Source organism: Lipomyces tetrasporus (assembly GCF_029532465.1).
Source record: "Lipomyces tetrasporus strain NRRL Y-64009 chromosome Unknown POJ06scaffold_6, whole genome shotgun sequence".
NCBI lineage: Eukaryota > Fungi > Ascomycota > Lipomycetes > Lipomycetales > Lipomycetaceae > Lipomyces > Lipomyces tetrasporus.
Genome location: NW_026611601.1, coordinates 316,135 through 341,968, shown reverse-complemented (window position 1 = coordinate 341,968; position 25,834 = coordinate 316,135). Strand labels below are relative to the sequence as shown.

The window sequence follows — 25,834 nt, the reverse complement described above, 5'->3', positions numbered from 1 at the left end:
ACGGTTTTCTAGAAGACTTACTGCACTGTCAAGCTGCGCCGCCGGTGCTTTCAAGTTACGTTCCTAACTCGTTGTGGAATCTCTTCGAGATTCATTCGGAGGACACACGACGGTAATTAAGCACAAATGTCTGTCCCAAACAAACAGTGGTAGTAGAACGCACCCACAACACTTCAAATAAACTAATGAGCCTCGAGCGGTAGGATATTCTCGAAGTCTGTTCAGTCCGGCCATCACAGCTACGTTGCATTCGCAGTCAGAGTTCTTACGAAAGTATACTTACGAAACCCCGTAGCAGTGTAGCAATAAATGATCTGAATAAGTTGGATCGATAGAACAGCTTGGGTACTGTTGGTGTGGATTGTCAGGTTGGAATGCTATTGGTGTGGGCTATCAGGTTGGATTGCCAAGTCGACGTGCAGGGAGGACCGACCAGACTAAGGGTTAGAGTTAAATCCAACTGAAGGCCGAGTTCTGACTTATCTCTGAGCATAACTCTAGAAACTACTGATCGGATTCCTAGCCCGCCAGGTTTTTTCATAGGATTCAGTTTCCGAGCATAATGAAAGCTCACGTTAAGCCCGTTTGATGAGCGCTCGAAGACAGGAATGTGGAAGGAATTCCACTTGGCATTTGATAGGCGAGGTGGCTTGACAACAAGGCGCGATAAACGTTCGTGGCGGCGGGAAAGGCTTGAGGATGAGTAAGCCCTTAGTCAGATGTTGTCGGCACAGAAAAAGAAATGATGGCCTACCAACCAGCAAGCGTAGCAGCAGCATGGAGCGATACTCTACGGATCAATAATAGTGTCGCGATACGACATGTCTCGGCTAACCATAGAATCAAGCTCGTTGTTGTGGTAGATAATCAGGGCTGCCCGACAACAGAGCAAGACCTGCACACACAAACCAGCATGCTTAGAACGTATCCTGCTCCATCTTGTCATTCTCCTTACAACTTGATCTAGCGCTATTTTAGTCACGACCTCTGCTTACAATTGTTTGGACGGTCCGAAAGGTCGGATACCCCCTCGTATAGCTAGTTTCTTATAGTATTCCCGGCATGACTCGGCATGAAAGTTCGATGGCAATGATTATCTTTTCCTTGGCAATTGCCTGGTTAATAAATTTCAGGTAGTTTCATTGCCGCTGTACTTGTCTGAACCTCTGAACAGTTCGCTACAATCATATGTGCAATACATTGTATGTCATTGGCCCGCCGGTCGCCAAATTGCTTGGCCTTTCTCCATGCCGAATGCTTGGCCAAATTTCCCCCGATCTTTATCCATCGGATAAATCCATCGTATCCGAGCTTCGCCCGAGCATCCCACACTTGTCCAATCTTCTCTCACATATTTTGCACGCGATGTCACCATGGCCAGGTCAATGTCAACATGTGTGCAATACACTCTTCGCAATTGGCACCGTGACAAGACGACCATGGCGTCACTCTCTTCAGTCTTGCAAATGACGGGTAAAGACAGGGCATCAGTTCCATAGCACAGTATTTGGGAGGAGTATAAGTAATTCGTATGGGACCACGCTGCAAGGGTAAGACAACAAGGCTTGTCACTCTAAGATCTCCAGTTCAAAATGGTGCAAACAGGCCACTTGCTTTTTCTGCTTTCCCTGATCGCGCTGTCCGCCCAGGTATTTGCGGAATACCATGCCAACCTCAACTACCGTAGTCCATCGCCGCGTCATGCGCGCATGGGCATTGATATCGGACTAGTCGAACGTCGGAGCCTCATCAAGCGCGCTGAACTGCCCTACGACCCCGCAACTCTGAGCTTCACCCATGGCGTCGCATCTGGAGATCCATATCCCTACAGCGTGATTCTGTGGACTCGTGTAGCACCTTCCTTGGAGTCCGATGACAGCAATGTGACCGTTTCCGGATCCGTGGGGTTGTACAATCACGATACGGAGTCGTATATCCAGAATTCCCCTCATCCGATTTGCGTCGAGTATCGGGTATTCGCAGATGAGCAAGCTGAGGTGTTCGTTCGTGGAGGACGGGTTTACACAACTAGTGATATCGACTTTACGGTCAAGGTATGTCAATTCCAGCTATTCCAAATGCCTTGACTGGGTCCAATTCTGAGCATATGATAGGTGGAGGCCACAGGACTAAAACCGTTCACGACGTACTACTATCAATTCAAAGTCTGCGGAACTGAGAATGTCAGCCCTCTCGGAAGGACCAAGACAAGTCCTCGTCCTACGGATCGAACAACTGAAATCAAATTTGCCGTTCACTCTTGCAGCAACTACCGTGAGTACATTGAATCAAGGACCTGTACATATACAGTCGACTAACAGAATCAGCCAATGGATATTTCAATGCCTACGGAAACGTTGTCAGGAAGGACAATGTCGACTATGTGGTATGTGCCTTTTCAGAACCTTTGTCTTTATGCATTATGGTAACAGTTCTCCAGCTCCACCTCGGCGACTACATTTACGAGGGCAAGAATGGTGTTCTTGGGACGGATGAACGTGCCCATAGCCCGCAGCGCGAAATTTTCACCCTTTACGATTACAGGACGCGTCTTGCCCAGGTATAGTCCTGAACAGTACTGATCTGCTTACATGGCAGTGCTGACAATCAAAAAGTACCGCACCGACGCTGATCTGGCTGCGTCCCACCAGAATTTTGCTTGGATCCCGATCTGGGATGACCATGGTATATGAGACTCCTTATATCCATGCGTACAACCGTGCATTTACTTACCACTCTTGCAGAACTCGCCAACAACGGTTACAGAGACGGCTTCAGCAACTTGAACAACACTGAAGAGTCTTTCTATAATCACGGCCCACAGATTAGTGTCGATCAGCGGAAAATGAATGGCGTCAGAGCGTACTTCGAGTGGATGCCAATTCGGTAGGATAAAGGAAAGCGACCCTATGAGACGATATCTGGCTGACGATGATCTTAGCCAAGTCGACATGGATGACGGTCTGCGTATCTGGAGATCCTTCCAGATGGGCGATCTGATCGATCTCGTTATGTTGGATACCCGTAACTATGACCGGAGTATCACTGGTCTCGGTATAATTCCCCATCTCTGTGTATTCACGAAATAAAGTGCTATCGTGGCTAACTATTGAAGGATGGAACAACGACTACATCAAACTCATCGACAATGACGCTGGCAGGACATTGATGGGAGCGCGACAAGAAAACTGGTTTTATAACACCCTATCAAAGTCCGCCAAGAGAGGAGCTATATGGCGTATCATCGGCAACCAGATCCGCTTCGAGCGCATTGGACGCCTTGTTAACGGCGAAATGACCTACAGCACGGACAGCTGGGATGTACGTCCATGCTATACAATGATCAAGAGTATTCATATAATGGTTTACTGACATGAGGACACTCGTCAGGCCTATCGCGGAAACCATAATCGCACCATGAAGCACCTCTTTGACAATAATATCGGCAACAACATTATGCTTGCAGGGGATTCGCATGCTAATTGGGTTAGTTCTTTCTCCATTCAGACGTCTCACAGCTTCTTATTAATACCTTTTTATCCAGGTGAGCGACCTCGCCTGGATTGGCACTTATGATTACGACGAGGTCTCAGGCTCTGGTGCTGTCGGCGTCGAATTTGCTGGTACTGCCGTAACTAGTTCAGGTTTCGGAGGCACAATCAGCAGCGCCGAAGTGCGTGCAAGGTCTTACTCTGAGAACAAAGATTTGCATTGGGACGAGGGATATTATCGGGGCTACTATGAACTTCATGTCAGACGCGACAGGGCAGAAGCTAAGTATTTCGGTGAGTGACATTGAGATCACCATGATTATTCGGAGTATAGATATGCTAACGAAACTGAAGGCTGCCCAACCGTTGCAACTCGAAATGGGTGGGAAATCCCTCTTGCGAATTTCACTGTTAAGGCTGGCGACAACCATCTCGCTCGTCCCGTCGGAGGAGGCCGCGTCGAAGCCGGGTATATTCAGTTCGGAGAATTGGCCCATTCCAACCTTACTCTGAACACGGCGACGGGCGAGTGGGAGGTTATTGGGTTTGACCAGATGTTTATCAAGAGGTCCTAGTGATTCCCGCCTGCCGTAGAGGGAATCGAAGCTCGCCATGCAATGTGGATGGCTTCCGTAAAATGCGTTGCAAAATTACTGAGTGTTGTGAATGACTTTTCCGCCTTTAACTCAAGATGATAGATCAGAATATTATTTAATAGCATCTTCACCTCTATTTGGCGTAACGAACGTGTATCTACATTCGTTCGGATGACGGTTCGGAGTTGTCTTTGTTCAAAAGATACCTCACTCAACCTTATCTGCCATAGACTTCCTGCGTCCTGCTCTGATGAGAGTATGAGACTATCCACTTACATTGGATCCAATCCGAAATCTCATACTCGCAGTCCTTTGAAGGTAATTGATCTTGGTCGGAATGTCAATCCAGCTTGAACTACTCGCCAATCGAGATGTCTCATAGTCTATTGAGTAGGGCCCTTAAAACATTATGACTAAGGCAGTAGTCTGAGTGGAGCTGATCTCAAGAGCGCCATTGTTGAAGACTGGATGGGACGTGTCGCGGCGAAGATGTCAACACCTAACCCACCCTATATTTCTGCATCGTCGATATACCTCACAGAATGCATATTGAAAGTGGTCTTTTTACGTTCTGCTCGAACGGCCGGACGACACTCATGGATATTGGGGCAGTGTCTAAACAACATCAACGCAGGAGCCAACTGACCAAAAGCCGACGGTTAAATTCCCGTTTGTACTTCATAGAGGTGTGGTGAATCTGTGGTCGTGCAAGTTCACTTACCCTGATTGCGGCATTATGGTATCTGAGTGCATTTTGCCATAGATTGCGTACCGGCGCAACTGCCAACTCTTATTATTATCGTCATCCTCGGCTTTAAATTAAATTTATTTATCGTAGTTACCAAAGTTTCTGCAGATGCGCAACAGTCGACCGATTGCGATCCTGATTTGTGTTCGAAAGAATATCTTGCATATGGGATTGCCAGTCAAGACCGACGATAAGATGTTAATGTTCACATCTGCATTCTCTTAAAACTGGATGTGTTCTTATCAATATGTAAAATACTCGCAGCGCCGCGTCCAAAACCCGACGGGCATTTGTCCCGCAGGGCCCAGTCACAGACCGAGATTTTTCCCTTTCCCATTGCACACCTCCCCAGCCGATTATGTCTATTCTTTTCTATCTTCAACAAAGTAATCTGCCAGATGAATCACTAAGAAATTCTTTATGTCGGCGTCTGTCGAGATCATTGTAATGATGTTGAAAACCAACGAGTGTCCAGAGGCTGCATGGATTCGCAGCGCCGTTGGAACAAGCTCCAACACCGTGGCGCCGAGGCTATCCCTGACAAGGCCCCGATAATGCTTATCCTGGACGTTGCGGCATGAAACTTGAGTACTTTTTCGTGACTATCAACCTCATACGATTCGCCATTCGTTAAAATAACTGAGACAATTTTGGGAGTACGAACTACAAAGCACACGGACCAAGCTGTGCTTCATTTGGCAATTTAAGCTACGCCGCACCGATCTTGGTTATCACTTTGGTTGCAGATCCCTGGCAACTCTACGGCTCAAACTCGGAATAAGCAGATATGATAACCGTGGGTGACAAACTGCGAGCAACTCTGCTTTCTAGCCTTTCTTCACATAGTTCTTATCGTTCTGATCCTGATCACTCCTGTATGCGACTAGATCACAAGCTAATGGAATCCCGTTTAAGTGAATCACAACATGCCGTTAAGACTGATTACCGCTATCGCACAGCATTGGACGAGTTATTGCCGACGCCACTATGTCGCTTGATTATTTCTGAAAGATCACTTTACTGGCAATACGCTAACTGGAATTTGGCGCCTGGTCCTAAGTGCTTATCTGAGCGCCCTCCCTACCGTTCTGAGCTGTTTATAAAGGACACCTTGATCCGGGCCACAATTATCTGAAATTTGACTCCAAGTCCCTTGTTTACATTGTATCTCATTCTTCACAAATGGGCGTCATATCCTGGGTCAAAGGCTCAGTCAACCCAGTCCCCAGGGAACTAACTTACACCAAGGACGAAGTGCAGGAAACGTTCCGTGTTTTTCTCGATGACGAAGGCTACCAGCCCAATTCCTTCAGACGGTTTCTTGCGCAGTTTTGGGATAGCTTTGAAAAACCGCCGCGCTACAGATGGTATTTGCACAAATTAGATGCAAACGTGATGTTTTATTTTTTGCTGTCCTTTTTCATTAAGACGTTGGACAATACGAACATCAGTACGTCGTGTTTTATGATCGTGTTGATGTTGCTGCTAGTACTGCTGGTAGCGTTGGTAGCGTTACAAACTGACGGGTATAGGTAATGCTTATGTTAGTGGTATGAAGGAAGATGTAAGTATCGTTCTCAACGTAGTGCCTGGTGCAAGTCTAACGAAGTCAGCTGGCACTGAATGGACAGCAGCGAAACCTGTTTAACACAGTGTTTTATATCGGCTACATTCTCGGATCCATACCTTCTCAGTTTCTGATCAATAAGATTCGCCCGTCGGTATGGCTACCGTGCTGTGAGGTCGTCTGGTCCGTGTTGGTCATGTGTATCGCTGCCGCTCAGAGTGCAAGGCCGGTATGTTGTTCCTGTCGTATAAAGGGATGCAATTGCTAAGAAATAGATCTATGTTCTTCGCTTCTTCATCGGTCTCTGCGAGTCAACAACATATCCTGCGATAGCAATGATGCTCGGAAGTTGGTACCGCCCAGATGAACTCGCGAAACGCATGTCCGTCTACGATCTAGCATCCGCACTTGCGTCAATGTGCTCAGGCTTCATCCAAGCAGGCGTATACACATCCATGGACGGCCTTTGCGGTATCGCTGGCTGGCGCTGGCTCTTCATTGTCGACGGCATCATCGGCATGCCGATCTGCTTCCTGGGATTCTACTCTATTCCTGACTTCCCAAACACGACCCGCGTTGTCTGGCTGTCTCAGCTCGAAAAGGACTTCAGCGTGGTGAGAATGGCAGAACTAGGTCAGAAATCCACGCGGAAGCTTACGCTCGCCCGATTCCTGAAATTTTTCAAAAGCTGGCGGATCTATGGTTTTAACTGGCCATATATCCTGTTCAACATCGGCGGGACTTATTCCTACTTCAATCTCTGGCTAAAGTCGCTGAACCAGTACTCCGTCCAGCAGATTAACTTGATCCCGACTGCCGGATATGGCATGGCGATTTTCACATGTTATTTGTCTGCGAATATATCGGATCGCATGCGTCTTCGCTGGCCCATGCTCCTCGTGGCCGTGTTTTTCAACTTCTTTGGCAATTTACTCCTTGCTATCTGGGATATCCCATTCGGGCTTAAATATGCCGCCTTCTTCTTCCCAGAAATCGGGTATCCCGTTTGGGCACTCATTCTCACCTGGGCGTCAGAAGCGTTCCAAGACGACGCGGAGCTGAGAGGCATGTTATCGGCCGTCGGCAACACTGTTTCGTACGCAATCCAGGCGTGGCTTCCATTGCTTGCGTTTCCAACGCCGCAGGCTCCGCGATATGTGTGGGGATACCATTTAATGTGCGGTCTGAGCTTTCTATCGGGAATTGGGGTATTATTTTTCGTTGCGATGGAGAAACGGGAGAAGAGCATGATGGGACGGGTGGTTAATAAGTATGGATTGGCGGTTGATCCGGATGACTTGATGGACTTTGGCGTACCGGAGTCGGTTGAGGATTTGGTGCGCAGCGAGAAGGTTGCTGAGGTGGAAGCGGAGAAAGGAAAGCGTGTCGAGGTCTCTGTTTTAGCGGTTTAGCTCATATCTGCCATTATTGAGACTATGTAGCTGTAAATTCTACCAAATCGAATTGAAATTAGGTGCCATAAGGTTTTAGAATGGGAACGCGTGTGAGCTGTACATGGGACGAAATCTATATGTTTTCTGTACTTTCTCATGAGTGTGACTCGAAGTGGGTGCAAGTGTGGAAGATCACTTGTCCGCCTCTATGCGCTCTACCTTTGGCTAGCTAGACGTCGGCCCGTCCAACAGTCTAGCAGCCCACCTAATCTACAAATTACGAAGAGCATGCAAATCAGAAGGAATTCAAAATCGCTCGAAAACATTTGGTTTCAGTCCCAGATCTTGTATCTAATAGTTCATGGTGACTTTGCATCATAGCTGTCCGCGGTTACCACAATGCTGAGCGCTTTGTGTACTATGAATCTTGTTGCACGTGGTCTCGACAGGACCAGATATGTGAGGTAGGAGCGTATATTAATTAGTAGTTAAAAGGACACACTCCACTCCTCCTCACCAAATATTAAGCGCCAAAACAGCCTGTACGTCTGATATGCACACCAAATACTGATGACAGCGACAATTACTCCGACATTAGACGCGACCAAAACGAACAGTAGTACCGGAACAGACAGAATGAATACCACAGAAGTCCAAACCTGATCAGCAAGATAGTCTATGGCACCAAGTGGTATCACAGTGGCAAACAAATAGCCACTAACACGGCGAGAAGCAGCCAGGGTTTTAAAGCGTGTTTCCTTCAAGGTTGTATCCGACTTTATTGGGGGTAAAGGGACGAAAGAGGATTTGCAGCCAACAAATTGCTCCACGAGTTGCCTCCGCCTTGACTCTCGCTACCGCTTCCTCTGGTGAATCGCCAAGACCCATGAAGTATCCGACTATTCCGGCAGCGATCGGACTCGCCATAGAAGTGCCAGAATACGCGATTGTACCATCGCCGGAATTAAGTAAGCTCTGGACGTTCACGCCGCTGGTGAAGAGGTCGACGCAGTGGCCCCAGTTACTGAACGGCGCGATCGAGTCGTCTGCGTCGTCTAACGCGCCGATAGTGAGCGCTTCCCGGGAACTAGCGGGCGAGAAAGCACAAGCGGGCAGAGCGTCGTTGCCAGCGGCAACTACGACCGCCAATCCTGACTGCACGGCAGAAGTAATCGCGGAATTGAGAATGGGATTATACATTGCTCCGAGCGACAAATTGGCAACGCCTTTCCTGCCACTCGAGAGGCGGGTGTTGGCGGCGTAGTCGAGTCCCGCGATCACATTGGACAAGCTACCACCACCTGTCGCACCGAGAACTTTGACTTCGATCAGCGTAATCATTTTCGCGACACCATACGTCTTCGATCCAATGAGCCCCGCCACATGTGTCCCATGGCCGTTCGAATCGCCGGATCCTTCGCCCGTGTAATCGGCGCCCTGAATCGCGCGTCCTTGGAAATCGGGATGTGCCATGTAAATACCGGTGTCAAGTACATAAGCGTCAATGCCATCTCCGGCACTGGACTCGTATTCGTATGTATACGCGTCATCGGTTCCGAGTGCTTGTCGTTGGCATATTCTCGCGAGATGACGGGGGGCGCCGGTTTGTGTCTCGACAACGTTTGCGCGTAACATTATATCCGGGGAAATGTTCTCGACCTAACAAAACATCAGCATCACACAACACCACACTTTGTCCGTCACGGTTATACCAATGGCTCGACGCCAAGAGTGTTAACAAACTCCTCATCAAAGTCGGCGGCGATAGCTCTGAAGCCGCCGAATGAGTAGGTTCTAATCAATTTGCTCTTGATGAAAGGGTGATCATCTAGATATGAGGAGATGTTGGCGTTTGGAGAGAGCTGGATTAGGTATGTCCCTGACACGGATGAAATCAAGGACATTGCCGAGAAGAAAGAGAGAAACCGGAGATACATAGTAGTTGTAGTCGATCAATCCAGGGTCGACTGGAATTTACCGCAAAAATAAATAAATACAAGCGCGTGGATTCTAGAGTAAGTATACTGATATGGTCGTGTGGCATTGGCTGCATGACAATAAGCATTGTTAGGGTAATTCTGTCTGTAAGAGGACCGTTGGTCTCAATGTAAACAATAGACCACGAGGCGCCCGTTGCCCCTGAGTCAGTCTCCCCCGACGAGTTACCCGGACATGCCCATGACGTTCATTGCTGTAATCTAGTTAGAGTCGATTAATCTAGAATACATGATAAAAACTGTGAATGAATTGTTAGGTCAGTTACGTTCCATTTCAACAGGTATCCACTAATTGAGACGTCCTGCGCTAGAGTATGTGGCGTTTCCAGTATAGAAACTTGGTTCATCCCACCAAATTTCCGTTCAGCAACCGGGGGAAACAAACTGGAAATTAGCAGAGATATTGCTAAGACGATTTAAATGTCATCAGGACTTACTAGACATACTGGGTATGAAGTACTGGAGAAATAAGCTGAAGCTGATACGCGAAATTTATGTTTTACTTGAGAGGTTTGAGTGTGTCGAATGGACGGAAATAACCGCGGACGACGTGGACACCGGCTATCAACCGAAAGTGTGATCCTAGAATCAACTATTATTTCGGCGTACCCATTATTATTAGCGGAGTCGTGAGCATGAAATTGTAATGGCTCTGAGAGCTCTGGCCTGGTTAGCATCGGTCGGAATTGTTGTCACCGTTGCATGGCAGAAATATAATCCGGCTGACCCAAGATATTGATCACACAGAAGGTGAAGCGCAGGAATTATTATGGGGATAGTTGGGCGGCAAGACTGCTTCTACGGCGCCCTCTTGGCATTCCTATCCATAAACCTAATCCAGTACGCCGAATTAGCACCCTTGGCCAGCGTTGTGTTTCAACAGCTGCGGAGAAGCCTAATAATTTCATATTGCATTAATGCATTTTATAAGATTATTACATTTGTAGACTTGATTGCGGATTGGCCGGTCGCGCACGGTATATGCATCCCCTAGGCCAATTGGCAGGATGTGTAAGTACACCACGAAGGACCGCGCTGTTCTGTGATATTCAGAATGATTAGAATCGACATACGATCGGAATAATTCTATATCGTATGCCTCTGGCATCACAAACTGGCAGAGTAATACTGTTACAACCAGAAAGAGTACATGCCCAAGAATACTATCTCTGCCAGATGTTGATATCAAGACACGCGATTAATTCTGACCTAAAACACTAAAACAGGCTAGCGTGCTCGCGACAATCAAAGATTGCCTCATTAATTGTGGTAAAAGAAGTACCAGAGGGCTCAGTACATGAGCGCGGTGCAGTCTCTGTGTTATCTCCTCCAGGTTACTGGTAAATTAAGTTTGAACTAGGTTGATATCCAGCAGAAAAATTCCCCTTGTTGCTTCCGCCCGTCGAAAATCTCGGAAACCGCCCGCACCGCCCACACAGATTCCAGCGTACAGTGTCCCATCGCGCCCCGGACTCTTATTTACTCACGCGCCCCTGCAATCTCGACTCTTCTTCGTCTCTGTTCCTCCATCTGCCTTCCGCATTCTCTCTGGGTGTCTGCTGCCATGTCGGACGAAAACAATACCACCACCATTCAGGCGGAGGTCGAGCCTACGCTCACGACAAAGATGCCGTCGGAGGAGAAGACGTACGACGAGGCTGGTGACTACGAGTACGAGTCGGACGCCATCGCGCGCGAGATCGCAAACGGCGTAGACATTGAGAATGGAAAGCCAAACCCTTTCGTCTTCCTGCTCACCATCCTAGTCTCCTTCTCGGGCTTTCTTTTCGGCTACGACACCGGTTACATCTCCGGTGCTCTCGTCGCCATGGGCACCGACCTTGGTCATGCTATTACGTCGTCCGAGAAAGAGCTAATCACGTCCGCGACTTCCCTTGGTGCATTACTCGGTGGCATCGTTGCCGGCACTCTCGCTGACGTTTTGGGCCGGAAGTGGGTCACTATCGGCGCAAACACGCTGTTTGTCGTCGGCGCCGGTATCCAGACTGGTGCCCACAGTGTCTGGACAATGATTGGTGGCCGGTTTGTCATGGGCTGGGGTGTCGGTATTGCATCTCTTATCGCGCCGCTCTACATCTCTGAGATGGCTCCCTCGCGCTTCCGTGGTCGTCTCGTCATCCTCAATGTGCTTGCCATCACCGGTGGCCAGGTCATTGCCTATGCTATCGGTGCTGGTCTTGAGACTCTTCCAAATGGCTGGCGTGTTCTTGTTGGCCTGGGCATCGTACCCGCAGTCGCCCAGATGGTCATGTTTGTCTACATGCCTGAGACCCCTCGGTATCTCGTCCGCCGGGGTCAGATCGAAAGGGCACGTCACGTTGTCAGATGGATTTACAGCTCGCGTGACGGCGCTATCGAGGAAGAAGTCGTCATCAGGAAAGTCAAACTTCTCGAGATCTACAACAATGACCAGCACCCTGAGTGGTCTGGCTACCGTCGGTTCAGGTATTCGCTTAAGCAGCTCTATTTTGTCCCGGGCCATTTTCGCGCGTTGATCGTCGCCTGCGGATTGCAAGGCATCCAGCAACTTTGCGGCTTCAACTCGCTCATGTACTTCTCGGCAACAATCTTCCAGGTTGTCGGCTTCAACAAGCCGACCGCTGTGTCGCTCATCGTCGCGGGCACAAACATGGCATTCACAATCCTCGCCTTCCTGCTCATCGACATTGTTGGCCGTCGTCGCATTCTCCTCTGCACAGTCTGGGGCATGTCCGCGGCTCTCGTGCTCAACGCCGTCGCATTCCATTTCCTTCCCCCTGATGCAACACAGTCAAATCCATGGGCCATCGTGATCCTCATTGCGATGATGCTCTACGTCGCCTTCTACGCCGCCGGCATCGGCAACGTCCCATGGCAGCAGTCCGAGCTATTCCCAATACAGGTCCGCGGTCTCGGCACATCAATGGCGACAGCAACAAACTGGGCTGGAAACTTGATCATCGGCTCTACCTTCTTGACCATGATGGACCGTATCACGCCGTCTGGCACATTTGGATTCTACGCCGGCTTGTGTCTGCTGGGAGAAGTTTTTGTGTTCTTCCTTTACCCCGAGACCTCGTACCTCACGCTCGAAGCCATTCAGGATGTGTTGACAGATGGGTTCAATATCAAGCGGGCCAACCAAATGAGTCGAAACGCAAAGCTCAAACACAGTGCCGCCAGATGTGAAGCAGCCGGCGACTCCAAGGCTTAGGCAGACTGTGCTTGCATATCCCTTCCCTTATAATTTTTTCTTTCCATTTCCTATACTTAAAGTTGCATGAATAAGGTGCATGTGGGGGCGCAAAGTGGATCGTGCTTTGTTTTATTGGGAATGCACGATTTTGGATTTTTGGATAATTATTAATTGGGCAATAATTTCTGCATATTGGTCAGAGTCGCGGGAAAGTTGGAATACGCGTGAAGATGACCGAATCGATAGACTGCATCATAGAGACGTTAGATTAATTTTTTTGTATTATAATTTATTTTGAATTGAACAGTTTTGATCTGCCCCTGATCTGATCACCGTGACACGATATACATCAGCGTATCTTTCCTCATCAACGCTAGGTGGTTCTCGATTGACGCATGCTAAACGTAAGCCGCCTCGGCGCCACACCGAGCCCGAGCACTGCTATTTCAACAGTCTTCTAGCTGATCTTTCGTTGTTTTGGAAATGGCGGAGTCGTTATCTAAAATAACTGCCGTGTTCGAGACAGCGAAGGAACTGACCATGGAAGCGGCTGCCTCGGCGCGCAACGCGACCGCAATATTCGGCGAAGATGGGTCGTTCAGACCGCGTGATGTTCAGCGGTATTTGAATTCGCGGCACGAGAAGGAGAAGTTGGTGGGTATGAAGGCAATTGCAACTGTGAGTAGCATCCTGTAGGGTGTGACAATGAGCTAGAGTGAGAGAAATGGCTAATTGAGTAGTTGATGTCCAAAGGAGAGGACGTTACAGAGTTCTTCCCGGATGTGGTCAAGAACTCGGCCGCGCAGACGCTCGAAGTGAGGAAATTGGTATACATCTACCTCCTTCGGTACGCCCAGCAGGAGTCTGATCTCGCGCTTCTTTCAATCAACGCAATTCAAAAGTCTTTGGGAGACCAGAACCCGCAAATTCGAGCGATGGCAATCAAGGTGTTGTCTGGCATCAAAGTGCCGAGCATCGCACCAATTGTATTGCTCGGTATCAGGAAATCGATAGTTGATATGTCCTCGGTCGTGCGTCGTGCAGCAGCGGTAGCGATCGGTAAGGCTTATGAGCTTGACAAGTCTAATCTCGAGACACTGGTCGGTTACCTGGCAACCTTACTCGCGGACAAGAGTTTCTATGTTATCGGGAGTGCCGTGCAAACTTTTGTGAATATGTGTCCAGATAGGCTCGACATGCTTCACACGAATTACAGACGGTACTGCAATATGTTGGCCGATATCGAGGAGTGGGGTCAAGTGTGCGTGTTGGACATGTTGACGCGATATGTCCGCATCTATGTCCCCAAAGGCAGAATGGTCAAAAAGCCGAATGACAAGTTTTACTCCGACGACGAGGAAAACGAGAAAGAGGTGGAGAAGGAGCAAGAAGAGTTTGTGATTGATCCGGATTTGGAAATGCTCCTAGCTGCTGCGAAACCTTTGTTGCAGAGCAGAAACAGCGCGGTTGTCCTTGCGGTCGTGAATTTATTTAATGCCCTTGTTCCAGAGGCCGATTTGTCATTCTTAGGACCACCACTAGTCAGACTGCTCTCTAGACCGTCTGAAATCCAGTATGTCGTGCTCTCCAACATCGCAGTGCTCGCGATTCAAAATAATGTGCGGTCTCTAGCGTGTCGTTATCTTATTTCTCTCACTAACGGAACGACGTAGGATCTTTTTGCACCGTATCTGAAGTATTTTTATGTCTTCCCGTCCGACACTCCCGAAATCGCCAAACGCAAGATTGAAGTCTTAACCCTATCATGTTCCGAGTCAACCGTCTCCGAAGTGCTGTCCGAACTCCAATACTATGCAACTTCAGTCGACAAATTCCTCGTCGCAGAAGCCGTTCGCGCAATCGGTCGGTGCGCTCAGATCTCGAATGACATCGCACGACGATGCTTAAGATGGCTGCTAAAACAGATTCATTCTGCCGATCCTATACTTGTCGGCGAGAGTTTAACAGTGATTAGGTATATTATTCAGCTATCGCCCAAAGACCACATCAAAACTGTCGCTAAGCTCGCGCTTGCACTGGATAGCGCGACTGTGCCGCTTGCGAGGGCTAGCATTATTTGGCTGGTGGGCGAATTTGCTGGAATCGCGCGGTACATTGCGCCGGACGTATTACGGAAATGCGCAAAGGGGTTCATGGACGAAGACGAGACTACGAAATTGCAGATTGTGCTTTTGTCGGCGAAGCTGTATTCGTACTACATTGAAGAGAAGCCTGTGGAGGAAGAGAAGGACGACACAGACGAACAACTTGAACCGACGATAAAGCCACCAGCTGACCCGATGGATCTACTGTTCGACTACATCATGCTTTTGGCACGGTACGACACCTCTTACGATTTACGGGACCGCGCAAGGCTGTACAAATCCTTGCTCGCGAGCCCGTCGTCGGCGCCACTCGCAAAGCTGTTACTGCAAGCACCGAAACCATCTCCGCATGCGCCGTCGCCGAGTCAGGGCAAGGAGAAGTTTTTGATTGGAAGTTCGGGTTTGATATGCGCGGGTGTTAACGATGGACGGCCGTTACCTCCGTGGAGTAGTGAGACGCCTGACGCGAGCATTCGGGATGAAGTTAAAGTTGAGGAAGCTCCTGTCCTCGCGCCGCTGCCGAAGAAAGTGAAGGCGAAGACGAACAAAGCGAAGAAGGAAACCAAGAAGAAGAAGGTAGTAATTGAGAAAATCAAGCATGTGAAGCCAAAGACTGTGAAGAAGACGGAGGAGGATTTTCATACCACTTTGGATGAATTTTTCGGCGAGCCTGCTGCGACATCTGCACCGGCGGAAGAAGATGAAGAGGTGTCGGAAGAGGTGGAGGTGGAGGTGGAGGAGGAGGAGAGTGAAAGTGAGGTTGAAGTGATTGTTGAGGTTAGTGACAGTAGCGAGGAAGAAGATAGCGAAGAGGATAGTGAAGAGGAAATCAGTGAGGATGAAGATGAGGATGAAGATGAGAATGAAGCAGAGGATGGAGGTAGCGAGGAAGAAAGCGGCGAGAGTGCCATTGATGAGGAGCAAAGCGAAACGGAAGACGACGACGATGATGCCGCTGGCCGGGGATTACTGAGTGGCCAATAGTTCTGTATTATACTTACGACTACTCGTATATACTTAATGATAGAGACTTGCCTCGTTTGGTCTGCTTGTATATTTTAAATGGATATGACGCAATTGAATTTAGCTTGCGGCGCTCTCGACCCAGTCTGTAAATTTAGGCTCATGCGCGCTCGCGAATCAGCTCACTCGTGTTCATGTGCGATAAAAAATTTCCGGTCTGACTAATTACGGATTTGTGAAATTTGGCCAACCGAATCAAACTGCGTTCCCTTCGTCGGGAGGTACGTGGAACAAAGCGCGCAACAAGCTGGTCCAATTCAAAGAACTTCGCCGCCCATATTGTCCTCTCTAGTGGACTAGTCATTGAGATCATTGATTATGCCTGACGCGAAGAAGATTGTTGTGATCGGGTAGGTTATCTAGATTCGATCGAGATTATGTCCACACATTGACGAGGTTTCAGCGCCGGAGTAGCTGGCTTGACCTCCGCGTTGCAACTATCAAAAAATGGATATGATGTGACGGTCGTGGCCAAATTCATGCCCGGTGACTACGACATCGAATACACGAGTCCGTGGGCAGGCGCCAATTGGATGAGTACGTTGCGGCAGATTCGACAATTTATAACTCTTTTAGGACGAGCAGCTTATTGGTACAGGTTTTGTCAAAGATAACGAGCGGTTAGCGAATTATGATCGGATCACGTACGGTGTCTTCCAGAAACTCATTAAGGAATGCCCCGATGCTGGTATCTGGGTGAGTCCACATTGGTGTTAGCCTAGGCCTGTTGTTCTAACGTCTACAGCCGCAACGATGTATAACTTATGTTCGACCTGAGGATTTGAACAAGAAGAGCGATCTACTCGGCGGCTTACTCGACGCGCGGCCATGGTTCGCTGATCTGGTCGAGAACGTAGGTCCCAACTGTCCAGGCTCATGGTTGAAGGACTTACTAATGACTAACTGCAGTTCACGATGCTCGACTCGTCGACAGTGCCGAAAGGATATTCTCAGGGCATCGCATATGACTCCGTCTGTATAAACGTACAAGTCTACCTGCCCTGGCTACAATCTCAATGCCTTGCCAACGGCGTCAAACTTAAAGCCGTCACGCTCAAGCACATCAAAGAAGCAGTCAACCTCCACTGGTCAGGACATAAAGCTGAGCTAGTCGTCAACTGTACCGGCCTATTCGCGTCTAGACTAGGAGGCGTGATGGACTCGAAAATGTATCCCGGTCGTGGACAAACCGTACTGGTGCGCAATCACGCGCCGGCGATGTATAATGTCAGCGGCACCGCGGATGGCGAGGATGAATTGACATACATTATGTCACGCCCCGGCGGAGGAACGATTCTAGGAGGGTGTTATCAGAAAGGGAACTGGAACGGGGCCGTTGATCCGAATCTCGCGGAGCGGATTATTAAGCGTTCATTAGAGCTGTGTCCGGAGCTTGAGAAGGAGTTTCCGTTGGATATTGTCAGGCATAATGTTGGCTTGCGACCGTCGCGGGAGGGTGGACCCCGTGTTGAATTAGAGGAATTGGACGGTGTCGGCAAAGTTGTGCATAACTACGGTGCGGGCGGGGCTGGGTATCAGTCGTCGTATGGCATGGCGGATCATGTTGTTGAACTCGTCGAGCTTGCGTTTAAGGAGCGTTAGATGTGATAGAGAATATTATGTATAAATGGTTCTACAATGCCAAAATGTATCTCTCTCAACCATGTTCTTCTATGCCACTCCGGCCATTCACCAAAAATAGCCAATCTACAACTTCGCTTTGAGAAGGACCCCGGCACCCGCAGCAGCCTCTGGGCTTGGCCCTAGAATCGCGTCCAACTGACGAGTATTGACCTAATCAGTCAGCACAAATCTCCCGCAATACGACTGTGAAACTCACATATTGCGGACCAAGTTGATCAATAGTAAGCGCACCGAGCAGTCTCATCGCAGTCTCAATCTCCTCCCGGAGGATCTGGATAACTCTGAAGACGCCTGCCTCGCCAAATCCACCAGCCAATGACATCAGTGCAGGTCGTCCAATACCGACTTGTGTGGCTCCGAGACATAGCGCCTTGACGACATCCGTGCCTCGTCTAATTCCACCATCAATGTAAATCTCGAGGGACTCGAATACCTCTGGAGCATACGCTCGAACCTCTTCTAATATGAGCAAAGGAGGCGGAGCAGCTTCTAGTGCCCTACCTCCGTGATTGGATAAAAGAACTGCGTCGACCAACTGCTTTCCGGTCCTCTTGTCAATCTGCTGCGAAGCGAGAATAACATCCTCAACGGTCTGCAGACCTTTAAGGATAATCTTGATATCATGTGGGAGCTGTTCCTTTAGCCATATCAGATCATCCCATACTAAATCACCTGCGGTGCCCTGAAATAAGGCACGCCCAACGCCACCCTCAGCATCTTTTCCTCTCCCGGAATTCGCAGACAAAGCTTCACCTTCGTCAACGTTCCCAGCAGATCTCGCCTCCTCCCTCGCAAGTCGTTCGTCCATCTCCCGCTTTCCAGGGGTCGGTGCGTCGAGCGTCAACACGACTGCTCTACACCCAGCTTTGACCACATCGCGAAGTAGCTTCTCGCTTCTATCCCGCTCGTTCTGGACATACAGCTGAAACGCAAATGGTTGTTCGCTACTGACCCGCGCAGAGACAATGTCGGGGTACCGTAACGACGCATTATTTGAGATCATTTGCAAAATTCTCTGCTTCCCACAAGCCCTTGCAATCGCCTTCTCGCCGTCCGGATGCGCAAGCCGTGCTAATGCCGCCGGACTCACGAAAACTGGCAAACTCGTTTTAAACCCGAGCATACGTGCTGTGGTATCCACGACCGTGATGTCGCGGAAGATACGTGGTCGGAAAAGGACGAGATTGAAGATCGTGTTATTGTATGTCTTTGTCCGCATATCGTCCGACGCGGATGCGTAGTATGCCCATGCTTTCTTTGACAGAGTCCGACAAGCGTGTTCCTCTATGTCCGCAATATTCAACATATCTTCCGGCGCCTCAGGCGCCAATTTCACCTCCTGCTTCTCATCGGTCGGGTCATGCGCCCTTTCTTTACCATCGACAATAGCGACAGTGCCGAGCTTCGCACCCTCAGGCAGCGACTCTTCTAATGTGCCAGGTGGATGAATCGCCTCGAAATCACTGGTCGCGTCTTTACCAGCGAACCGCAAGATCGACCGACGTCCACCGGGATGATTTGGAATGAAGTCCGTGACGTCGTAGACATTGTTCCGGATGATTACCCAGCACGATTGCGAGGTTTTGTGCTGCGAAATTTGGTCAGGTGTAATAGTGCGCATAATAAACGTGTTTCTTTGGAACCATGCGTTGTGTTGTCGCCTGATGAAGAATTAATCACAAAGATGAAGAGAAGCAAGATGTCCGGATCGGCGACTAAAACGTTGGGGTGAATGCCCGCTCGGACCCGGCCCCGGAAAATTGAGTGGGAGTAAAGTGGGGGGCCTTTGCCCCGCCAGCCTCCGACTGGAGATATTTAAGCTCTTTGTGGACTTCTGTGACATGTCTTTTGCTCTGTTCGATTGGATACCTGATTGCTTTCCGCGCTGGCCGAGCCAGGACCCGTGGCGCCGTTCCATTAGAAGGTGAGAAGCGTCGCGGCCGCTTCTTCCGACGACGCCGAGCGTTCAATGCCGATGGTGAGAGCGGAACTCATGTGATGGAGCCACAGACCACACATGAGCAGTCCAGCTTCTAAATGCTCAACGCGAGTATATACACAGTGGCGACTCCAAAAGGGAAATTAAGACAGCGTGAGTGAGTCATTAATAGTTGGGTTGATCGGAAATGATCTGTGCGGCCTTTTGGAGCAGTCTAGTATCTGTTGTTTTCTTTGCCCATGTAATCTAATGTAAAATTCTAATATTTAATACTTTTGATTCTGCAAGTTGTGTGTTTTAGTAGTAATGTTTAAACAGTACGAGTCTTGCAAGAAGTGCATGTTGACTGAGAGTTGCGACAATTAAAGGCCAGCTTTCCATCGGCGCTCGCAAAGCTGTAGCACCATTCCTCTGTCGCGACAACGCTTCGATCGGCGTATAAACTGTTCTTTCGATGGCAAATCGTAGATGTTGACGCTGATTGTTCGTGAGAATTGCCAGTTTGCTCAGCGCATAACGCCGTTTTTCGAACTTTCAGTTTGCGCAGTCAACAACATACAAAAGTTCTGTTAGCGCGACTGTCAGAGATTTAGGAGCCAGAGTCCAAAGGCAAGCTGTGTTAAGCCATTCGTAGGGCACATTGCCACTACTTATGACATGTGCCTTGAGACTAGTGAAATTTGGGCGAACCGGCTGTACGTGCCCTGCTGGTGAAGCATGAGAATTCGACGCGTCTCACCGTCAATGCGCTTGTGCACTAACATACGCAAAGCTATTACGTAAGATAGAGGGTGTCAACGAAGAATTTAAGCTTAACCACAGCTATTTAAGATTGGCATGTTGTTCTGTTACCCAGCGCTTTAGCCGAAATTCGACACATATCTATCCTTCTGTTCTCGTGCCTAGCAGTTCAGGCAACAGATCGACAGAGAACGTAATTACGTAAAAATTCTTATTATCGCTCCAATGGTCAATATTGCTCTTCTAGCCTAACATTCTTGGGTTGGTATATCCCTGGTGTTGGTTATCGCAAGACAAACCATCGCTCATATTGGACTAGTCATATAAGTCAGAACACGCAAATACATCCCGCCGCGTTAGCGTTATAGGATGGATTTGTTGCTTGATCTGCGGTGATGGCCACCCACTATTTAGCCAGTATTGTCCGCCGACTGATCGCTGTCTGTTGACGTATGAAAGGGATACCAGTATTAACCTAAGCTAATATACAATAAACTGTGCCACGTAAATACATATACAAGTACAAGAGGTCACGAGGAAACTGTAACCAATGGTATTCTCAAACCAATATCTAACACTAACTGAGCTTTAATACTATGACACCCGTTCTAATGCCTAGGAGTAAGTTAGTCAGACGTGTACTTTAATAATAGGGAGATGGCTCACTTCTATCATGAGGACAGAGTTGCCTCTTATAACCTATAACATTATTAGTTATTGACCACATAAAGCGAAACGCGCGTTCAACACGTCACATACGATTGTTCCAATCCTGATCTTCTCGCCGCCGGTCTTTTCTTCAACTGCATCATCCAGTACCAAGTTCAAAAACACCTATACTCTACGGTCAGAATGGTCGCCCATGATCTCGCCGAATGACCATCGTCTTCCCCTTTCCCGGGTCTCTGTGTAGCCAAAGGATCCAGATGTCATCTCCGCTTCGCCATCGCGGAGAAGCTATATCGTGGTGGACCCATAGGCACGAGCCTCGGAGCAAAAGGTTCTTGCGAGCGAGGATTCGAAGCGGTCGTCTCTCGGGTCGGTCTGTCGCAGATCCTGAACGCGCTTGTCACATGAGGATTGTTTGGAATACATGCATGCGTCAGCTGAATCTCTCGTCCATAAGTTGCTGCTGCAGTCTTGTTGTGCTCGCAGTGGTCGTAGGTGATGTGTCTATCGCCGATCTGAACGTGCGCATTGTCCTAGGCCTGGAACCTCCCAGCCTCGTTCCTGCCAGCAACGTGTGAGGATGTCTTCTGTATGGACAGCTTTGGCACTAGCACGCGTCACTTTCTAGGAACGGGAGCACCGGAGAATTTCAAGCTCTCAAAGTCGGCTACCTACTGGTGTTTCTTTCATTAACTATGTCAGCGAATGGAGCTGCCAGGTTTCTTCCGTCGCAGCGATTCCCCAAGAATCGCAAATTCCACGACTTCCTCGGCGGCATCAAGCCCTTACAACCACTGCGCTTTTGATGAAGAGTCCGTCGACTGCAACCTTGACCAGGAATCTCGACACACTAGAAACACTCACGCTGTCGGTCATGCGCATTCCGTCACCCTTGCTGTCCAGCGTTTGCACGTCCGCCTTCGTGTCGGTCGGCTTCTGCTTCGGATCGTCGAATTGCAGCCTCGAAGCCCTCACAAGAGTCCAATCCATCTTCGTCAACCGAATCTCCTTGTCTACGATGCCGTGGTCCTCGAGCCCGTACTTGATGTTGGTCCACCCCATGAATGCCTTGGACAGCCACGGTAGGTTATGAATAACAGTGCTCCTTAGTGGATCGCAATGTGCAGTTGCGCATCCGTATCATGGTCGACTGCCTGCATTAACAGTGTATCATCCGGCATCCCAAGCAGTAATGCGGACATACGTGTACTCCTCTCGCAGTTTTCTAGATTGCATATGTATTCCTTCCGAGATCATTCTTGCATTCTATGGTTCTAATGAAATACAGCAACGCAAGTAAAGTAAGAGGCAGAACAGGTGCAAAGCAAGGTGCAAGCCAGCCAAAGGGATCAATTCAGCCCCAGTTGTGAGATACATAGCAAGTCACAACTAACACAAGTTATACCTTCGTTCTTGAGCAATGTGACTCCGTGGCCAGATATATTATCCTACCAGGTTAGAACTGGGTAGCTTTAATTGTCCGCAAGGTGTACCGACATCCAACAAGTGCCGCATTACCGTCTCTAGAGTAACCCGCATCCACCGATTAAAAGCAGTATTCCAAGAAATATTCGAAGATTATTACTAGATCCAGGCAACGCCGTTAATAGTTTGCTGAGGCAGAAGTCGTATTGGTATCCATCACGAGTTGTCCACACGTCTCCGGTAAATGTTAAGACAGCGTCAATCGGATTGCAACAACCACCAAATCCAGGGTGAACAGATTCTCGAAATAGCGATAATGTATTTGTACATTGTCGCTTTACGAAATAGCTATAATTCAACCAGTTTGAGGAGGTACTCTCTCTACCGTTGCGCGTCGGATGTTAGAGTGGAGACACAACAGGACTAACGCTTTACAGGCCCAGTCCTGGACTGCAAGCGCCGATTCCTCGCCCGCTTGTCTCGTCTTGCACTGAGAAGGTAACCGAGAAAAAGATCTCCAATTAGCTTAGACTGGCTGTTGATGAGGACGGCGCCGGAAAAGAAGAAGCGAGAACGATGCGGGAGGTGGACGTTGGCGCGATGGTGACAACCCATTCCCACGCCAACAAATACTTAAAAAACCGCCAGTCCATCGCTACATATAACTGTCTTGCCTCGTAGACCGCAAGCCCTCGATAAGTTGCCAGAATTCCTTTGTCAGTACGGCCTACATTGGATAGATAGACTGTCGCCACAACAGCAGGTGTAGATGACTTCGACGACGCGGTGTACCTCATGGGCGAAGTAATGGTTGCGACCTAGAGAAAATTCTCGGCGTTACTGCTGAACGAGGATATCCTGGCCAGTCATTTCGGCGCCATTTTGACACCGAAAGGATCATCTCATGACGGCGACGGTCTCTGTGACGTTCGTTTCAGCAGTAGTTGTTCACTCCGTCCGGCCTGGGAACATAACGTAATTTGAACTATTCCGTACGCTCTCATGGCGATTATACATTGGTCGTGTGTGTACTACTTATAGAGGCACTAATATAACACGCACTTGTCGACACAGAAGTTTTGGCCACAGTAGGAATTTTTCCCTAACAGCGTCGCTGTGGCCATTTGACTGGATAATCTTCCGTTCAACAATTGGTGACCTCACCTCACACAAAGGATTTCAGGGGCATATTCATGCCTGGTATGTGCATGTATGTGTGAGCTCACGTGCGGACGAAGTTTCGATGAAAGTTACTAAATAAAGCGGATGCAGGGTTAGGTCTAAGCGGGCACTGGCTACTTTGTTATCGCAAGTTAATCGTATCTGTGAAACTAGAATATTCGCACTAGTCGTATTCGAAAGGTTTAGTGAATCTGCACCGTCAGCATCATCGTCCACCTCTTCGACTTCCTCGTCGTCAGAGTCGCTAATGTCGACCATCTCGCTGACATTGGCCGGATCAGCAAGATTATCGCTCAAATGGCTTATCCATTCTTCGAATTCATCATTCGCGTTTCCTTTAACGTTTCCAGTACCCACCGGGAATGCTCGCGGAGCCCCTAATTTCCGTAGATATTTGTCGACCAGCATCGCTTGGTAACAGTATGATAGAATTATAGAAATCGGATAACTATGACAAACCGGCGATTTTGAGTCTATCAAATTGCGAAGGATTAGCTCAGCCTCAATTGATGGTGGGCAGCACGAGCGGAGATAACTGTAATCAGATAATGCGTGCAATTCCTGAACAAATATATGACATCTGAAATTTAGTATGCATGACGACCAGAAAATATATTTTTCCAGTAGCTTACCGTGGAAAAGTCAAGATATCGGCCTACAAGTGGTTGGCGACTGAAGTGCCCACCTATGGCTGGCTGGATGTTTTGCGTCGTAGGCGCGTGATTACACGAACCTGAAGAAGTAGCAGTCTTAGCTTGCACTCTAAATCATCCTAATGATAAAGTAGTGATCTTCTTAAAGTAGTGATCTTCTTAACAGATACTATATATGGGCTGCGATTCACGCCTGTAGCATCAGGTAGTACAGATTGTGAGATCATCGAATAAAGGTAGAAAGAAAACGCTGGGTGACACGAGCTCAGCAGTAAAAAATCACTCGCGAAAAACCTGCATCATATTTCCGGTACCTGTGCCTCTCATCTAATTATAAATATCCCCTTCTGTCCCCTTTGCCTCTGCTGCATTCGCCGCTGAACGGCAACTATATACACATCTCCCTGCTCGCACCACTACTGTCTTCTTTGTGACAGCTTGACATGGAAACCGCTAGCGGAATGGGTAAGTTGAAGTATCCGGACCACTGATTTAGCATTCAAATAACTTACTTGCTTGTATAGATAAGCCTCAAGCTCCTCCTTGCCCTTGCGTTGCAGTCGGCGAACAGAATACTCCGAATATGAAAATTGTTCCCAAGCCATTTTGGAATGAAGATTCCGCTCGAATCAGTCGCACAAGTTAGCTGCCTTCTCTTAATCTGATCGAACGCGAATGGACTGGCGAACTTGTAACTGAAGGCTGGGGACCTGTAAACGGGCTGGATTCGACCAGCCAATCACTGATTGTCTATCGGCATCAACTGCGGAATGCGCGACAGTCGATAAGAAAGAAAGAGCAGCAAAACGCAGAAAGAGAGAGGAAGAACAAACAGAGAAACAACAAGCAGAGAAGGTCAGACGTTTCAGGCTATATCCAACCACAGAGCAGCAAGCGATCCTTCGAAACTGGTTCGGCACCGCACGCTGGACATACAACCGATGTTTGGATGCCGTGGAAAAGAAGGAGGTTGCAAAAAACAAGAAGGACCTAAGAGCGGCGTTCCTTAACAAGGATGCAATTGACAACATGGGCAAGCCGTGGGTGTTGGAAACCCCATACGACATTAGGAACGCCGCCATGCAAGACCTTCTCAATGCATATGATTCCGCACATGCCAGGTACACAAATGACAAGAAGGTGTTCAAGATTAAGCACCGATCTCGCAGAAAGTCTCGCCAGGAGAGCATTGTGATACATCATAAACACTGGTCCAGAGTGAAGAGAAGTACGCGTTTCTTCGCAAAATGAAAAGCGCTGAACCACTCCCACACGACCTGAATTACGACAGCAGGCTTGTCTACCAAAGGACTACCGGTCACTACTACCTTTGAGTACCAATGCCTTTGCGGGTTCTCGACGGGCCGTCTTCTGATCGATTAATATCTCTGGACCCAGGCGTGCGAACATTCTTGACAGGCTATAGCCCGGACGGCGAAGCGATCGAGCTCGGCAAAAATGACA

The 25,834-nt window shown here is 48.7% G+C and overlaps 10 protein-coding genes across 10 annotated transcripts; 6 read left to right on the top strand and 4 right to left on the bottom strand.

Annotated features, from left to right (window-relative positions):
- Positions 1 to 1,592: 1,592 nt before the first annotated feature.
- On the top strand, positions 1,593 to 4,220 carry POJ06DRAFT_290890 (alkaline phosphatase; the record flags this gene model as incomplete). The annotated part of the gene is made up of 11 exons (XM_056190354.1): positions 1,593 to 2,054; positions 2,115 to 2,274; positions 2,328 to 2,386; positions 2,441 to 2,560; positions 2,616 to 2,685; positions 2,745 to 2,886; positions 2,942 to 3,054; positions 3,116 to 3,321; positions 3,391 to 3,486; positions 3,545 to 3,785; positions 3,846 to 4,220. 11 exons carry the CDS (start codon positions 1,593 to 1,595, stop codon positions 4,064 to 4,066), a joined length of 1,890 nt encoding a protein of 629 aa, XP_056043091.1. The 3' UTR covers positions 4,067 to 4,220.
- A 1,401-nt stretch (positions 4,221 to 5,621) lies between these two features.
- POJ06DRAFT_113752 (major facilitator superfamily domain-containing protein) lies at positions 5,622 to 7,943 on the top strand. The gene is made up of 4 exons (XM_056184126.1): positions 5,622 to 6,285; positions 6,368 to 6,399; positions 6,449 to 6,631; positions 6,678 to 7,943. Exons 1-4 carry the CDS (start codon positions 6,018 to 6,020, stop codon positions 7,812 to 7,814), a joined length of 1,620 nt encoding a protein of 539 aa, XP_056043090.1. The 5' UTR covers positions 5,622 to 6,017; the 3' UTR covers positions 7,815 to 7,943.
- Positions 7,944 to 8,294: 351 nt separating this feature from the next.
- On the bottom strand, positions 8,295 to 9,944 carry POJ06DRAFT_113735 (peptidase S8/S53 domain-containing protein). Its single transcript, XM_056184124.1, has 2 exons — positions 9,509 to 9,944; positions 8,295 to 9,455 (listed from the first exon to the last, which is right to left on the bottom strand). Exons 1-2 carry the CDS (start codon positions 9,731 to 9,733, stop codon positions 8,541 to 8,543), a joined length of 1,140 nt encoding a protein of 379 aa, XP_056043089.1. The 5' UTR covers positions 9,734 to 9,944; the 3' UTR covers positions 8,295 to 8,540.
- Positions 9,945 to 11,132: 1,188 nt separating this feature from the next.
- On the top strand, positions 11,133 to 13,313 carry POJ06DRAFT_254091 (general substrate transporter). Its single transcript, XM_056187726.1, has one exon. It carries the CDS (start codon positions 11,358 to 11,360, stop codon positions 13,005 to 13,007), a length of 1,650 nt encoding a protein of 549 aa, XP_056043088.1. The 5' UTR covers positions 11,133 to 11,357; the 3' UTR covers positions 13,008 to 13,313.
- Positions 13,314 to 13,374: 61 nt separating this feature from the next.
- On the top strand, positions 13,375 to 16,257 carry POJ06DRAFT_113681 (adaptin N terminal region-domain-containing protein). Its single transcript, XM_056184122.1, has 3 exons — positions 13,375 to 13,667; positions 13,730 to 14,608; positions 14,663 to 16,257. Exons 1-3 carry the CDS (start codon positions 13,473 to 13,475, stop codon positions 16,076 to 16,078), a joined length of 2,490 nt encoding a protein of 829 aa, XP_056043087.1. The 5' UTR covers positions 13,375 to 13,472; the 3' UTR covers positions 16,079 to 16,257.
- On the top strand, positions 16,258 to 17,817 carry POJ06DRAFT_113682 (FAD dependent oxidoreductase). The gene is made up of 5 exons (XM_056184123.1): positions 16,258 to 16,467; positions 16,521 to 16,654; positions 16,716 to 16,813; positions 16,863 to 16,970; positions 17,027 to 17,817. The coding sequence occupies exons 1-5, from the start codon at positions 16,436 to 16,438 to the stop codon at positions 17,717 to 17,719; spliced, it is 1,065 nt and encodes a 354-aa protein (XP_056043086.1). The 5' UTR covers positions 16,258 to 16,435; the 3' UTR covers positions 17,720 to 17,817.
- POJ06DRAFT_254085 (FMN-dependent dehydrogenase-domain-containing protein) lies at positions 17,735 to 19,586 on the bottom strand. Its single transcript, XM_056187725.1, has 2 exons — positions 17,958 to 19,586; positions 17,735 to 17,911 (listed from the first exon to the last, which is right to left on the bottom strand). Exons 1-2 carry the CDS (start codon positions 19,380 to 19,382, stop codon positions 17,825 to 17,827), a joined length of 1,512 nt encoding a protein of 503 aa, XP_056043085.1. The 5' UTR covers positions 19,383 to 19,586; the 3' UTR covers positions 17,735 to 17,824.
- A 1,449-nt stretch (positions 19,587 to 21,035) lies between these two features.
- On the bottom strand, positions 21,036 to 22,172 carry POJ06DRAFT_268519 (uncharacterized protein; the record flags this gene model as incomplete). Its single annotated transcript, XM_056189316.1, has 4 exons — positions 21,036 to 21,056; positions 21,108 to 21,140; positions 21,201 to 21,275; positions 21,900 to 22,172. 4 exons carry the CDS (start codon positions 22,170 to 22,172, stop codon positions 21,036 to 21,038), a joined length of 402 nt encoding a protein of 133 aa, XP_056043084.1.
- A 1,702-nt stretch (positions 22,173 to 23,874) lies between these two features.
- POJ06DRAFT_254077 (uncharacterized protein) lies at positions 23,875 to 24,373 on the bottom strand (the record flags this gene model as incomplete). Its single annotated transcript, XM_056187724.1, has 1 exon — positions 23,875 to 24,373. A coding segment is annotated over exon 1 (251 nt), but the record flags the coding sequence as incomplete, so codon positions are not given.
- A 219-nt stretch (positions 24,374 to 24,592) lies between these two features.
- POJ06DRAFT_254071 (uncharacterized protein) lies at positions 24,593 to 25,621 on the top strand (the record flags this gene model as incomplete). The annotated part of the gene is made up of 5 exons (XM_056187723.1): positions 24,593 to 24,649; positions 24,692 to 24,835; positions 24,895 to 25,011; positions 25,072 to 25,082; positions 25,106 to 25,621. The coding sequence occupies exons 2-5, from the start codon at positions 24,832 to 24,834 to the stop codon at positions 25,619 to 25,621; spliced, it is 648 nt and encodes a 215-aa protein (XP_056043082.1). The 5' UTR covers positions 24,593 to 24,649; positions 24,692 to 24,831.
- Positions 25,622 to 25,834: the final 213 nt, after the last annotated feature.